Genomic DNA, 16,331 nt, shown 5'->3' with positions numbered 1-16,331 from the left:
ATTTGGATGTGACTGGTACCACGGTACCTCCCACCATGTCATGGCACTCTAATACCGAGGACTGATTGGAATCATAGGATCCTGTAAAGTAGCCTTAACCGTCTCCATCGTCGAGCGTCAACACTAGGGCCGGCTAGTCCGCATATTAACAAGACGCCAAGTTGAACAGAACCAACGGCCGATGGTCTTCTCATTCTCCCCTCTTCTCCTCTCCGCGCCTTTTTGCTTTCCCCCTCTCAGATCATCCGTCTTGCTGCACTTCATTTTGCGTGGCGATACCTTTTCTGGACTTGGTAGTCTTTTTGTTTTTTCTCTTGTCCTTTTCCTTCCTACCCAATTTTGAGTCCGGAGCGAACCCTGGTAGTCGCTGAAACCCCCACCGCCGCCTGATCGCCCTTAGCCCTCACTTCGATCATCTTCCTTCGTGACTGACCTACTCTACTTGCTTTATTGACAGCTGCACAGCCCATGTGATTACTCCATCTTTTTTTGTTTCTAATCGCATCTGACTGAATTCACAGCTTTGGTGTTTTTTGTGATCTATATACTCGAGCTATCCCATTGCCGGCCTTAGTAAAGATCGAGTTTAGTCCTCCTCTCATAAAGTCATCGTATCATGTTCGGATGGGGCGGTGGAATTGGTAAGGCTTTCTTTTCCTCTTCCTCAATAACGTCGCTCCCCACTCTGCTTTTTCAACTTTATCCGCCCAAGTTACAATCACGATGTGGTCAATAATGCGAAGACTCCCTGTCCTACAACACCAATGCCATAAGCTTATGTTAGTCCGGGCTTTCCTCCTGAAACGGTTGCCGCATGCTCGATGGTGAGCTTACAGCTCTCCCCGGCCATGGCACGTTGTACAGCCCCTCGACCTAAGCATCGTGAGGTTTCATCTGCCCATTGATCGACATCAAATGACCAAATTTTTTACTTTGCGCATTGTCTTCCTAGTTCTAGATCAAGTCCATGAAAAAGGCCTATGCATTCCCCTACTGACTGTTTATGCAGGCCTCACGCCAGTGGGCTGTGAGCCTGAGAAAGAACGTCGGCCCCCGTCGGCCCCAACGAGCTTGGACTTCCCTGTCCACATTTCGGATACGACGGGAAACGAGCGTGAATCCTCACTGAGGGAAATAGGCAATATCCTCGGTTCTATCAAAAAGCCGCAAGATATCTCGGCCGAGAAGTTCGAAGCTTTCAATCTGAGGGTAGAGCATGATGTCCCTGCCTCGGCTATCGTACGGCAGGATATCCCCAACTCCTCCCCCCTGCTGCCGTGGGAGGACGACTCCCCAAACCCGTCGCCGTCAACAGACGATGGGTCCCCTATCTTACTGGAAAACGGTAACCCGTATCCGCCGAAGGAGAGATTCGAGGTGCTGAAGGACGAGCTGCTTCTTGACAACGACGATGCCTTCCGAGAGGTTGGCAGGCTACCTCCGCGGGATGGCCGCCAAAGGGTCCGGGTGACGCAGGCGAGAAAGTTCTGGATGGGGTTGGAACGCATGTCGCAATATTGGGATACGAGTTTAGATCGCTACTACGAACGTCCTGCAACACCTCGAAGCAGCACCCCACAGACAGGTCCCGAGGATGCTATGCAAACAGATAGCAAGGTGCCGCCACCCCAGGCCGAGGACCAGACGGGCACAGAAATGAACCTTGACAATCAATCCAATGGCAATGACCTGAAAGACGGACAAGCGGAACTCGTGACGATGTATCAAGGCCGACGTATCGGAACTGGTCATGAGATGCCCGAAGATGTTCGCGAGGAGACGATTCGAGCGTTGACCGAAATGGCCGCTTGGCCCTTCGGGTGCCAGGTAGCCCTTCCCATCATGCCTCCGCGACTCACCCTCGGTACGCTTCTTTTCCCCATTCGGCAGACCTTTGAGGTTGCCAGATCTCCCAAGGATCGACAATTGGCCCGAAGCGGCGTCATGGAAGGGCCTCTACTTGCAGCCCAGTGCCGACCCGAAACCTCCTTTCGAGCACCGCAAGAAGCCGCGGGGTCAGGAATTGGGGAGGTGTGCGATCTCTTTCGAGAGCTAGGAAGCATGCTTCTAGCCGCCCAAGAGCGACTGCGCCAGGGAGCGGTTGAAGTCAAGCCCGGCGAGGGGAAATGGTGGACGATGACCCCCCGGTGGGGTGGCGCCTTCAACGACGTTGTGGGTGACAGTGGCAACTTTAGCCACGGCGAGGATACACCAGCCCTAGACGCCGGCAATTCTCGCAAACGATCGAAATACGACCATCCATTCTTTGCGGCCCGAAGACCAAACGGTGCACGCCGACTGAGCAACGCCGAGAGGTGGAGACTCGTTCAACCAGGGCCTAGTCTTTGGGACCGACGGATGAGGTATATTCAAATCGGGAAGAGCCAGGACAGCGCTTTTGACGATGTAAGTCATTGTGAGAAGGTATCCGCAGAACGACTTGACTAACCCGAAGCGTCATTGAACAGATCTACATGCTCTCCTCGATAAACCACCATCTTGCCATCCTGCATTTGCGCGTGCATCGTCGGTACATTGAGGTCTTGACAACAGGCGACAGCGACTTCCCTCCAGACTCCGATACAGAAGATCAACCGTGGTATGTCCTTAAGATGCGGCGGACCAAATGGTACGATTTGTTCGATGCTCAGGAGCGCCTGGAGGTATTCAAGGGAATATGGACCATATTCCATTACATGCTTCGTCGGCCTTGAGATTATTTGCTGTCACCCTATCTAGCATCTTTGTCTTTTCAGCCAGTTTGTCGCAATGAAAGACTTGTTATATAAACTGGTATTCCCATTTATGTTATTCACATTCTGATCACCCGTACAGACAAGCTGGGTCGTCGAAGCAGTTGAAGTATATAGACAGAGGATTACGACTCGCACAGCAGTCAGATGAAAGATTTATTGAAATTGCATATATAAAGACTACGCCGCGTAGACTTCAGCTTGCTTGCTCGCAAATCAGCTGTTACAGGACTCGGGACTCTTTAATCCACAACACGAGACTCGGAAATCATTTCAAGGTTCTATCTTTCTTCTTGCCTCCGTGCTCCAGCTGTCCTTACCCCTACTTATATCAATAGACCATCACTACCATAGACGATCAAAACCAATGCACAAACAAACAATCTACCCCTATCCAACCAACCCATAAACCATCCCAGCCCCTTTCCAGCATACACTCGGATGGGATGACGGCCAATCAACCGCCCTCCTAAGCGCCATGCATCCCGTCCCTTCCCTCCCTTCAAACCCGCCCCTTTCTCATCCCTTCCGATGGCCAGATCGTGACGCCATGATTGGCAAATCGACAGAACGACGTTTTTGATCTAATCCCAACCCAGTAGACAGATGTGTTTCTCCACACGAATCCTTCCCTCCTTTTCCCTCAACATTGGAGAGTAAATCGACCAGTCGATTAGGTATAGGTAGCCTCCTCGACCTGAATCTCTGGTTTAGAATATTGAGGCCCTTACGTGCAGGAGCTGCCTAGTTTTCTGGGATTTCCGCCACAATAGAATATTCGTGTGGATATTATATCCGTATTCTTCTCTGCATGGGCAGGGAAGTGCCACATTCATTGTGGAAGCCTCCCACCTTTCCCTGTCATTTCCCCTGTCGGTCTCGTTTGCAATTCTGTTCCGTTTACACTACCTTATTTCATCGTACCGGCTGGCTTACCTACACCGGAGTAACTACCTACTTAGGTTGTCCATAGAGCAACCAACCCATGTAGGCAGAGTCATGCGCGTGGAGGGTCCAAGCTCCAGCTCTATCCACCTTCCTCCCGAAAGAGCCCATTCATTCTTTACAGTATACACAGACATAACTACATCGTACACGTTATACAAACGGCAAGCCGCCCTAACCGACCTACGGAGGTAGTAGCAGATGCTGTCAGAGGGTACGCACGTATGAACTTCATCCTAAGGCGTAGGTCAGGTCGTACAGAAATCCGTGGACACCCCAGCCGCCAAAGCCGAGGGAAACGCCCACTTCCTTCCTCTCTCTCTTCTCCCTGCTTCGACGTGGAGTGCATATGTGTATGTGCGTGTATACCTGGTACATACATACATACATGCATAAGATACATACGTGGATACGTACACGGCGGCGGCGACGGCGGGGGCTGCGTTTGCAGTTGTGGGTTTCCATGGATGTCTCGGTGTGGCCGGTGCCTGTCTAGGTAGCTACGGAGTACGGAGTACATGTCTTGCTGCTTCTGATTCTTTGGGTTGGTGGAGATGTGTCAATGTCACTACCTATTCAGCTAGTGACACAGACAATCGGGCATATGGTATGGATTTGTTCGGTTGGATACTTGGGATACTTACATGTCTATATGGAATGCCTGGTAGACACCTACTCCGTACTTAGGTAGTGTTTTGTTTGTATTGCCCTTCCCCTTTGTGTTCTGTCTATGGGTATTGTGAGATACGTAGATACCCACAGCAATATCCTATTCAGTATTAGCAACAATGAAGTACATACGTACAGACATCTCAGGTCGGTTAGGTAGGTAGGTAGCAGACACCTACCCTACAGAGTATCCTCTAGTGTACCGTAGACAGTCATCAATTAGTTAACCACTATGATAATACCTGCTCCTGACCAGCCTCACTTTCTCCAATCGATCATCTCCCATCCCTGGAGCAGATGAAATAGAAGACACCTACCTAACCTACCAACCAAGCAACCAACCAGGACCGTATCCAGACCAAAACAGCAATGTTGAACGCAGATTGGCGAAACCTCCCCAGCGAACAGACCCCGAAACCAACCAGTCAGGATGCTCCGTGCAGTGAGGCTCCCCAAGGTTTTCTGATCATCCCCCCGGGACGGGCGTCTGTGCGTGGGGATAGACATTGACAGATACTGTATCTAGAGAGATAGGCAGACATACAAATACAGGAGAGGACAGAAAAAAAAGAAAATATATCCATGCACTGTAGTTAGCTAGGCAGTGCGGAGATGATATCCGACCTTAGGCAAGATAAACGAAAGCCGTAGAGAGGGAAAGAGGGGGCGGAAAACGCAAGAAACATGGAAGCGACCAACAAAAAACAAGGCGGGAGAAATTATTCGATATGGCTGCCTTGCATCGACTTGGCTCCACTATACATCCACACATAGCATAGCTTTCTCATATACCCCGTATATGAACAAGGTATGATGGCTGACACGGGAGAATATTGATGGGGTAGCTACTGTCTAGGTAGCTATTTGCTGTTTTAGGTCTGACTGACTACCTACACACTACACAGTACGTATTCGTCTACTTTTGATTTACTGTATGTAGATAATATTCACTCGGTAGATCCAGACCTAGTAGTTACTTCACCACACAGGTATATCTAGTAAGATCATCTTCCAGATAAATCTCTCTAGAGAAAACGATTATGGAGATTCCCGTCCGAAAGGCTCGACCGTTCATCGGGATTGCTGATCAGGGGAAGCGGACGGAATCCACAAGACCGGGAGAGGTACTTTTGCAAGAGGGACGATGCCCAACCCAGTAAATGCTTGACGACGGTCTGGTTGGTCTTGAATGTCAGACAACGGGGAGTCCGAGTGACCATCCTGTTTGCAATCTCTCTTTTTTTTTCTTCAGCCGGATGGATATTCCAGACCAATCTATCGCTCTGAAGACATGACTTAAATAGGCATGTCGGTCTGCACATCACTCACGTCTTCAGGAAGTGTTTCATCAGGCTAACTTTCAATCACTCACTCGTATAACACCCCCCGTCCGCCTAACTACTAATGAATACTACCTACTACCTACGATCCGTACCGACCACCCAGCACGCTATCCGAGCCCTCCTCCAAGCCCGTGTCTTCTGCCTGAACGGTGCGCAAATGAACCATTAGGCAAACAACGTCCTCCGTATTCCACGACACCAAGAGACTAGATAGGTAGGTAGGCTCGGGACGCTTTCCTTCACCTGCCTGCTGATGCTGATCGATTCCCCCTCTCGTGTCCTGTCCTCAATTGACGAGCGCGACAATGGGTAACAATAATGTGTGTAACTCCCCATGTAACTATCTATCTACTTTGGTATTGTACCTACTGTACTCTGTACATGCACGGATTGCTAATTATTCGGTCATTTGGAATACTACCCTATTACCCAACCAAACACAAAGTTGCATCTTTGGGTGCAAAAAAACTTCTTACATCGGGCTTTTTGCAGGTCTCGGTACCAGAGAATTATATGGTCTTTCCTTGCACCTATCTACATAGTACAGGATGTATCCATGGATGCATGTGTGTGTATAGTAGGTACATACTGTGTACGTACTCGGTATGTATGTCCCTAGAATGTTCGCTATCCGGACCTTATAAGTCGAAGTGATGTACGGGTATGTATATGTACATGACATGTGTCAATGTCAATTTCCACCAGTGTATCTATCGCGTTCGTACATGCATAGACAGCCATATATAACAATATGATTATGAGACATAGACCTAGATGAAGGACTGGTCGACTGCGCGGTAAGTGGTATACTACACATAGAATGCCAGAGTGTCAAATATTCAAATAATAGATCAATACCACCAAGAAAACCATTGTGGAGCGAACAACGACCACACTGCATATGACATGAGAATCGCCAGCTCTGGTATGTGAAAGTCGATCCAACGAAGCCTACTATAGGAGCATGGCTCTCCACTCGAGTCTAGCGCCATCGCGGACATGTTCGGTGTGGAGGAAGCCCTAGATCAATGGACACTGAACAGTAATCGTAATCCAGGCAATTAATTAAAAGGGGCGGGAGCGGAGCAACGAGTCAAGAGGCAGAGAAGAGAGGAGAACGAAAAGGAAAGGAGATTAATTGAGGTTCCAGATCAATGGAAATGTGATAGATCCAGTGGCATCCCGGGAAACGCCACGGGAGAGCAGAACAGACACACTGAGAGCGAGTGAGAGAGGAAGAGAACTCGGACTTACCTTCACTTTTGGTATCGCGGCAGGCAAAAAGGTGTCATGCATTTTGCCTTAGTGGGCTTTTTCTACTTGCTTCTCCCGTTTGCCATGCAATGATAAGGCAAGTAACGAAGTACGACTCCATACGGAGTACTAATGACCAAGATAAAAATAAATCGACAGGGTAGGTTCTCCGTACTCCGTACGGATACGGAGTTATACAGAATAAGAAAAAGAAAAATAGATAAATGGAAGAAAAAAAAAAAAAAAAGGAAAGGAAATGAAAAGCACAATGTTGCCGAATGACAATAGCCAAATTGTGGTCAGCCCGCGTGTTCGGCCCCAACAGACCAGATATTGGCCCTTTCATTTCTCGTTTTCTCTCCGCTCAACGAGCTGTTCGTCAGGGGGGTGGAAGCCATACCGAGAAGCCTCCCGATCCCGTCAACCAGGCCCATGGGTACGGACGGTATGGAAGTTAGAATCCTAACTTCGCATTGACCTGGGGGTCAAGAATAATTTTTGACTTTACTCCGCGTATGCAAGCGGAGGATGATAATTTGATGGGGAAGATTTGTCCGTCTGGGCCTCCTTCCACTCTGTCTGGGTAGGATCGACTCTGCCACAGAGCTGCTCTTGGGTGAGAGTAACAGCGTCAAGAGAAGGGCAGCCGCAAGGGAAAGAGCGACCGTAGGAATAGATGGAGAATTCCACTGTCTCAATCCTGACCACGACAACTTTGTATGGCCGCCATCTCTCTCCTCTGTTTCTGTTTATGTTTCCGGTTCAATCTGGATGGATCGGAGAGATTAAATTCGGTATTCTACTTAAAGGATGAGAACGCAGAAAACATAGAGCTTCACCCTATATCAGGCTAGGTTGTATGCAGGAGGCCCTCCAACCACAGCTAGTGCTTGCATCTGCAGAGAGGAGAATCACCACCCTTGGCGGATTGAAGATTCGGCGAAGAAGAGAGTTTCGGGTCATTTGGACCTGCAACTGGGGTTACATCAGTTATGTATGTAGTTATGGGTTGTAGCACCCAGACAAATATCGATTATGTATGTTTTGATAGCCCTAGCAACTCCTGTTTCAGCTCTCTTAGCACCCTATCTTAGTGCTTGCGCCCTTGATCGTATGATCCTCCAACTTATGTAATTCTGGCACACGAGCCAACATATTCAATCTAATTATCTTTTTTCAATTGCGTAGCACATTTGACGCAGTGCGACTCTCGAGGCTGCACTACACATGCCGGTTGCAAGATCATAAGGTCTGTTCCTGGCTGACTGGCGATATACTGTGTTATGGTTTGGACGGTAGACGCATTTATAGAGTACACATGAGTAAATTGAATCTTTGCTCGCACAGATTTTACGTGGTGGGGTCTGTGCAAGGAGTTGCCTAAGGGATTGATTAGACTTTGAATACTGAAACGACTAACGTAGACACAAATGGTGTGTATCGTTTCTCTTGATAAAGTGCCTGTGGATACTCTGGAGCAGTACGGAGTACAGAGTACATCGTAGACAAAGAGTTCTTCAAGCACCCAGAATATCACTTGAAAATAAAATGAGTTCGGCCGAGCATATCTTCAATATCATGCTGTCAAGACACGCCGACCACGTGGGTATTACACGCATTAGTTGTGGTGGCATATACCTGTTACAATACCGATGTTATGATATCATAAACTTGGACGACGACGTTGATCAACCACCGCGGGAATATCAACAAGCAAAAGGGATGGGCGCAATGAATATCTTTACCTGGGAGAGAAGGTATATGCACAATGTAAAGAGAAGGCCTTGAGTTTTACAAGAGCATATCGCAAAAACATCTCTGATGTCATCGTATTCTCCTCGTATTAATTATTCTCCTCGTATTAATCATTGGTTTGGAGTGTTGGATTGAAAGCAACAATCAAAGACAATATAACCGCAAGGCAACTGGAATCATTCGGGAAGTATGCATCCCGTTTACTTAGTCTAGAAATACCAGAAACCAAAAGGTCTAATATCGCAGGATGCTAACCAGATAAACAAGGCAACTGATGAACCCCCTCTCAATGAACCCCCTCCAACAACTTAGTTCAAAGTAGTGCCTCGGAGTTTGAATATTCCTTCCTGTTTGAGATATCACTCGCATCCGACTGATGTAACTAATTGCCACTTCATATTAAATTAGGTGGCATTCCATAACCCGGAGAGCCCATAACCGCGCCTTATTTCCCAGCGAAATTCCCCGAAATTGTCAGCCTCACTTTCTATTGAGGGAAAGGAGGGAGGCTTTCACCCGCGCAGTCACAGTAGAATTATGATCCGCCAGCGTACCACCCCCTCGGAGTCACAGGGCGGGCGGTCCCGCTGTCAGGCCCTCCCATGCCAGAACCAATACGGGGGATGACCTACCTGCGGTTGCTATCAGCTGCTCCGTCAATCATTCTTATTTATTGGTATGAGCATGCGTACTCCGCACTATGTAACTTGATGCGATATCACTTCACATTGTATACTGTGCCATAAGACGACCAGATCTCGGCCCCTGACACTTAAGGATCTCAGAATGGTGAAGATTACGAAGACAAAAGCCCCATGACTGTGACCATGAGCTCTGGAATTGATCTACATCGTCCTCGTGATGACTTGGGGTTCAATGCTCCATTCCAGTAGTTATTGGCTGGGGTTCAGCAGTAGCACCAATGTCCTTGGCTGGTAACCGAATAAGCCATCCCGTATATCCAGTTCAACGTCTGGTAGGTTATATAGATTTCATTGTCTGAGACTAATAACAAGATCCAGGAGATATTCAAACAGCGATGGCACCCATTTAGAGTCCAGATACACTACACCTACGGCCTTGCCACCGACAACGACAACGACGTAAGGACTCCGTGCCTAGGGGTTTCAAAACAATAGAGTTAAAGAAGCGTGTCAGGCGATCTGTAAGAACTGCCAATCATGTTACTTCGCCATGACCCTTTCTGAAAGGGGCAGGGCAACCTTTGGAGGGAGTACCTCCGTTGTCACCGTCCAGGAATGTGGTTCTTGTGCAACCCACTGTATCACTTTCAAGGACTGGCCATTTATCGACAGGGCTATCCCTTGCATCGAGTGCTTGTTCATAGCATCAGCCCACATACATCACGCGCAGGAAGCTTTGGCAGTAGAAATCACCCACCTTGCAGGGGGGAGAGAGAGGGAGGGGGCTATACACTCTTAAGGTGGAGGGAGGGATTTTGGGGAGGGGAGAGGGACTTTGCTTACTCCGTACAAAAACAAAAGAAGCCTACCTACCATTCTCATCACAATTCAAGCCAATTAATTCGTGTAACTACAGTATCCGCAAGGATTAGGCATCCAGATGGATGATAAGGGAGGAAACCATTTAGTTACTCAGTAAATTGGCGCATTTCTACACCGTCTAATCACCATAACTATAATTGTCCTTTAGTCTCACCTAACTAAACGCGAGATCTAACAAACACGCTGCCATCCAACCGAATCAAGGGGTCGCTCCAAAAAGACGGGAACGTGAAAAAGTTAGATTTGCGGATCAAACCAACATAACATACCGAATAGGATCTTGGTGAGCTCTCGCAAATGGGGTGGGAAGGATGGAATCTATTGGCGGTGTTCGTAAAATCGAAAACATAAAAAATAGGTGTAGGATTTCCCCACCCGGGCAGCCTACTCCGTAGTAGGTACTCCGTTGTAGGTACTCCGTTACCTGGATAATACCGCAATGGACTTGTGGCCGGAGTACCTAGGTACGGTACCCAGCTGGGTATTGTAGATGACTGGATGTATAGAAAATAACCATCCCTGTTCTCCCGTTATTCTATCATACAACGCAACGATTTGACGACTTCCCCCCCACACTTTACGCCATTGGAGTACAGGGTCCTCAACTCCTCAGCAGTTAAATGTGATAAAGGCCGCCCGGAGAAAGCATGTCACTTGGAAGTTTTGCTGATCAAACCGCGAACATGTACGTACATGGATCCCGCCCCTCCCTACCGTAGTTTTGTTTTTTTTTTTTCCCCCGAAGACCGAGAAAATTCCAGCCAAACTTTTGAGACTTGTGGGAACTGGAAGGAAGTGATTGATAGTCGGCGCTTGCAACGGAGAACAGCGTAAGCCGCTTACCTACACCTAAGAATCAGATCCTCTTCTCATCCCCACTAATAATTGTCTTCGGGCTCTGGTCACGATTTACCATGTTCCACTTCCATCGGTATATATCGGTATTTTGAAACCTCCTCACCGTAGGAATTCCGTGGATAGCTTGGCTCCAAACTCTACTCCGTCGGCGTAAGGTGCTCACGGCTCAGCCAAATGCTACCTCGCGTCCGCCAGTGGGTAATCACTAATCAGCAAACCGAGCTATTTTGGTAAGAATTAAAGATGTTTCTGACGAAAAGAAATCATGGAATTTATTTTGGACCACACTGTTCGGAGTACTCACCTGGACTGTTCTGTTCAGAGGGGAATTACTTCTAACCGCCCACTTTGTTATCTGGGGACTCTTTTTTTTTTTCAAATCGGTAGACTCGTGATTTCCTTTGTCCCACACAAGTTCCGTTGGAATGTCGCCGCCCGGAACGCGAGGGATGCCGGCTTGTAAATCATTCCCGGAATTTGTCACCATGTACCGTGTTAAGGTATCGGGTTACCGTACACAGTATTCCATTGTACACGATACGTATTTGTCTCTGATGATACGGAGTAGGGACCTAATAATGGGATAATGGTGGACATGTAGGTACTTCGTACATACTAATCAAATATCAACGAGCACAAATCAAGAGTTCTATATATATATACCCGGAAGTTTATATCGGCGTCAATGTCATACTGAATGGTAGGGCAGTACGATCCAAGTATCAAGGGTGCTCCCGTCACTTACCATACGTTGACCTACCATGGACAGCCCGGCAGTTGATCCTGAATTCTACCTGGCTCCGGCTTGGTACAGATGAATCTGGAACCAGGGAACAGCTGGCGGCTGTGGAGTTTGATGTATGTCACTTTCTACGTGTATAATCTGTATGTATGTAAATAGATAACAGGGATATCTGAATAGATGATCTCACCTTCCCCCCCTCTTTCATGCCTTAACTAGTGGGGAGGGTTTAACCTGAGGCTTATCCTTTTTGAAGAGACTATTACCAAATGATCTACTCTAGTATTGAGGCGAGAGTAAACTTAACCTTGAGAAAGAGAGGGAGTTCCATCGATTCAAGCAGCGGTGGGGAATATACTATTTGATTTCTGAGGATTTTGATAGTTAACGTTTGGTATCCCGTTTACCTACATATCTCCGCCTTTTTGAGGATGCGCTTGCCCCCCCCCTTCCCACCCCCAACAGCTTTCTATGCTGTATGCAGAAAGCTATGTCGGCGGGCTGTGATTTGCTGCAGAGCACATATTCATCGGGTATGTACGGCGTAGGTCTGTTTAGCCTGGGGGGGTGGGAAAGCCATGACCCATGGTCCAAAACCAAGGGAAAGACCTCGGGATTCTCACCGTCTTCTTTGTTTCGCGCCAATCTCCGTCGCGATTTCCAGGATCTTGATATTTTAGTATGACCTACTTTCGAGCTAGGCAGCTGGCTACTGATCCGTATCTATCCTGAAGATTTGCTCTCTGATGTAGGCTGATTCGTCGATCTTTGATCGGGCTCTTTGAATCGGAACTGATTCATCCCCGTGGTGGCATCTGGTTGTACTCCGTAGTTGGATCCTTCTAGCACTGGACAATATGCCTGACGACAGTCAACTACCGGTTAAGAGGAGAGCGAAGAGATACAAGGTCAACCGCCCCTGTCCATAACATGCCAGGTTAAACTGGGCCGCTATGCAAATGGGCGCCCAACCTGCCTAAGCACTGGCGCTGAGAGGCTGAATCTGTAGACAGCAAGCATGGCCTGAGCATGTCAGAATCTGTCGGTTTCCGCGCATTCGTCCAGTCAGGTGTTTTGTTTGCCGTGATTGCCTGGGGATGAATCATGGTTGTATATTTTCTTTATCCATATCCATAAATTCTGTTCGGCTTGAGAGTCCTTGTATTTGATTGTGTATATGGTCTGTATATATATATCTATTTCACCCACCGGTTTGTTTAATTATGTATGTAACCCGCCTCTCGGCAGTTGATACTGCTGTATTTTCCAATAGGAGGGAGGGATGTAGATATGTTTCATGTCCTCCCTAATGGTGCACCTCATCTCCACGGTGTTTGACATCAGAGACTCGGCAGCGTCTCTCTATCTATGGTCCGACGTCCTGACCGTCGACCGACCAGATTACCCCTCCTGATTTTGGGCACCGACCACTCCCTGATCAATAAATCTCACTTATCCCATCCGAGAACACCATCGGTCAGGATCCAACAGCAACCACCTGCTATCTGCCAACGGTGCATCCTCCGTCAATGAAATTGGGGTAGTGGAAATTTGTGTGACACCGTTATCCCACTTATCTGCCTACACCGAGTCCGGAGGCACTCGCCCCCCCCCCCCCCCCCTCCCTCTCTCCACGATAAACCAAACCATTAACCAACCCATGTGGCACTTGGAAAATCCAAAGGATGGAGCGAATTGCGGGACCCCGTTGACAGAATTGGAAACTGGAGTCGGTAATAAAAAGCTTCCCAGGATCGCTCGTTTTTCGATTTTCTTCCATTTCTTCCACCGCCCTTCTGGCTTTTTTTTTTTGAGATCGCTCCGAATTATTACCCTCGTCGTTAATATCGCCATCTTTTTTCTGCTTCTCAAATCCTTTTCAGCCCGTCCCGGCACGGCTGCCATCTTGGCTCCACTGCTGGGTTTCTTTGGTTTTCGGTTTATTGATCATTGATTCTTATTCAGTTATTTTTTGTTTAATTTTAATTTCTATCATTTTTTTCCAGATATCTTTTGACACTATTCCGTAAGGTCACCTTACCGACAGTGTACGGTACAGCATAGACCAGTGTATTGAAAAGCGGAACCCACACCGAAATCTAAGGTCAGAAGAAGGAACGAAGCCCAAACAAAAGAGCCGGGTAAAATAAAACGATCTGTCAATTCGTGGCTTGTGTTAACTCCTGCAAACCAGGATCCCGGTTCAGGGTGGCAGGTCTCTCTCTCTCTCTCTCTGTCCATCAATCAATCTGTCAGAAGGAGGCGCGCGTCAAACCAAGACAGAGCGAAGACGTCGAAGAACGACCAGAAACCGGGAAAGAGATCCCAACGCATTTCTTTCCCATCATCATAACTCTAACTTATACGGATGCCTCTTAGAAAAAAATAACTAGAGAGACAAACAGAGCGAGAAGGAAAAGGAAGTATCGGAAAAGCAACTATCCATTCATACTAGTATTAGATCGGGTACGACCAAATTCCCTCTCCTTCCCACGGCCGAATCCCTCCACCAGCAGGGGGTAAAAAAATCGAAGGAAAAAAAAAAAAAAAGAAAAAAAAGAAAAAGACAGAAGAGAAAGAAAAGAGGACAGAGCAAGTAAGTGTGAGAAAAAAGAGGGGCAAACCCGGCATTTCATCGTCCACGATCAAATCAATAATCATCACAATCACACGCTTTTTTGTTTGTTGTCTGTGTGTTGCTTTCTTTTCTTCCTGCCTCCTTCCCCCTTTCCTTCTTTCCTTGTTTTCATTTCTTGAATTTTTCGATCGATGTTCACGGTGGTTGTCCATCCTTCATCCTTCCTGCGAGCATTTCATCATCCGACCAACCTCCCCGCCCTTTCACTTTCAGTACTCCGATAGTAACGAGACGGAATTTTACCACTACTCACGGCCTAGATATACGTGCTCTGATTATTGGATTTGATTTATTACTCTTGTTCTATTTCTTTTCTTTTTTTCTTCTTCCACGCGATCCCAACTCGGGAAAGCACTGCTAGTATTTACCTTTTCCTTTCTATTATTCCACTGTCTATCTGTCCCTCTTGACCTGGGAGCCCGTCTCCATTTCCCCGGCGCGAGCTCATGACCTGCTTTGATTTCTCCCCCCATTTCTCTCTCTAATAAACCGAGAAGGCCCTTTCTAGGCTTTCTTTGACTTTCCCACCGTTCGATCTACCTTTGGCACCAGGCGACCCGACAGCTTGGCTTAGCTATCTCCCCCCAATTGATCGGAAAACAAAAAACAAGTGCCAATCGCGCGTCTTGTTTTATTTGACAGCATCGTTACCAACGTATCCAACCGGTGTTTGGTGCCGATACAGCGTACGTACTACCTTGACCTACTACCTCTTTCTTTTTCCTTCAACACGATGCACCATTATTATGACTGATGGGTTATGATCATTATTATACATTCTGTATCATTTACTACCTGACTCCTTACCCCCAATTGCGCGCCTCGTTCCCCTGATTTGATTTCCAACGAACCATGTTTAATCTGTGATTTATTGCCTCTTTGCCTCCCCCTGGTTTGACTTGCTTCCCTGTGCGCTTTTTTTTTTTTTTTTTTTTTCCCTCTCCCTTCTTTTGGGTTTCGGTGTTTCAAGAAGAAGAGCAGGCAGGAACCAAACAACAAAATTTCAGCAGGCCAGAACGACTGGAACCCAGGATTACCGCTACTCGCTAGGTTCAAAGTCGGGCGTGTCCACTTCAGCGATTTTAGTAGCTGTGCGGATCTCCTGCTCTGTTTTTCTCGCCTCCCTCTCTCTGCCAGAGTTACCTTTACCTGCCTAGTGCTCCGAGCTTCGTCCTGATACCCGCCCTAATATTACTTCGTACCGTCGCCTTGGGATTCTCGTTTGCATTAGCTTTCTCCTTTATTTCCGCTGCTGTCACCCTCCCCTCCTCTGTCATTCCTGGACCTCTTTGATTTTTTTATTTTATTTTTGTTATTATTTGTATTTCTTTCCCTGTTGATTTTCCTTTATGACTTCTGGTACCCCGAGCTGGCGGATCGCTCCGTCTTGTGCCGCCTACCGCTGACTCCTTTCAACGATAGCCAACTAATTATTGGAAAGCTACCGGTCCGTGGCCTTTGTCAGGCACCTTTTCCTGGCCGATCCCTCTCGCCCCTCTTTGTGTGACGCAACAAGGAGAATCTACTAAACGTCTCTCCGTTCCCCGACAGGCCACGCAAAAAGCAAAATTACCACTGAAAAAATAGGAGCCAGACAAAGAAGTTGCAAGTGGCGAGGTCGTTGTTCAATTTCCCCGCGCCCCGAGGCTAAAGCTGTTTACCGCTTTGGGTATTTCTCGTGAAGGTGAACGATTCTAGGTTCTGTTCGCCGTCGCACGCCCAAAACCAACCGGGACCGCCTGCCGCGTTCTCTGAGGACATCACCATGTCCACATGATTGCATGACTCTCCCGCCGAATCGAATGTCTACTGCGCACTTGCGACGAGCTGGAGTTCCTGATCGTAGCC

At 47.7% G+C, this 16,331-nt stretch overlaps 1 protein-coding gene across 1 annotated transcript; it reads left to right on the top strand.

The window, feature by feature from the left end:
• Positions 1–616: 616 nt before the first annotated feature.
• Positions 617–2,714, top strand: LDX57_003350 (uncharacterized protein; the record flags this gene model as incomplete). Its single annotated transcript, XM_046084996.1, has 3 exons — positions 617–641; positions 1,010–2,406; positions 2,469–2,714. The coding sequence occupies 3 exons, from the start codon at positions 617–619 to the stop codon at positions 2,712–2,714; spliced, it is 1,668 nt and encodes a 555-aa protein (XP_045940959.1).
• Between the last annotated feature and the right edge of the window lie 13,617 nt (positions 2,715–16,331).

This window comes from Aspergillus melleus (assembly GCF_016097325.1).
Source record: "Aspergillus melleus strain CBS 546.65 chromosome Unknown contig2, whole genome shotgun sequence".
Taxonomy (NCBI): Eukaryota; Fungi; Ascomycota; class Eurotiomycetes; order Eurotiales; family Aspergillaceae; genus Aspergillus; species Aspergillus melleus.
Note: the sequence above shows the minus strand (reverse complement) of the source record. Positions and strands in the feature narration are given on the sequence as shown.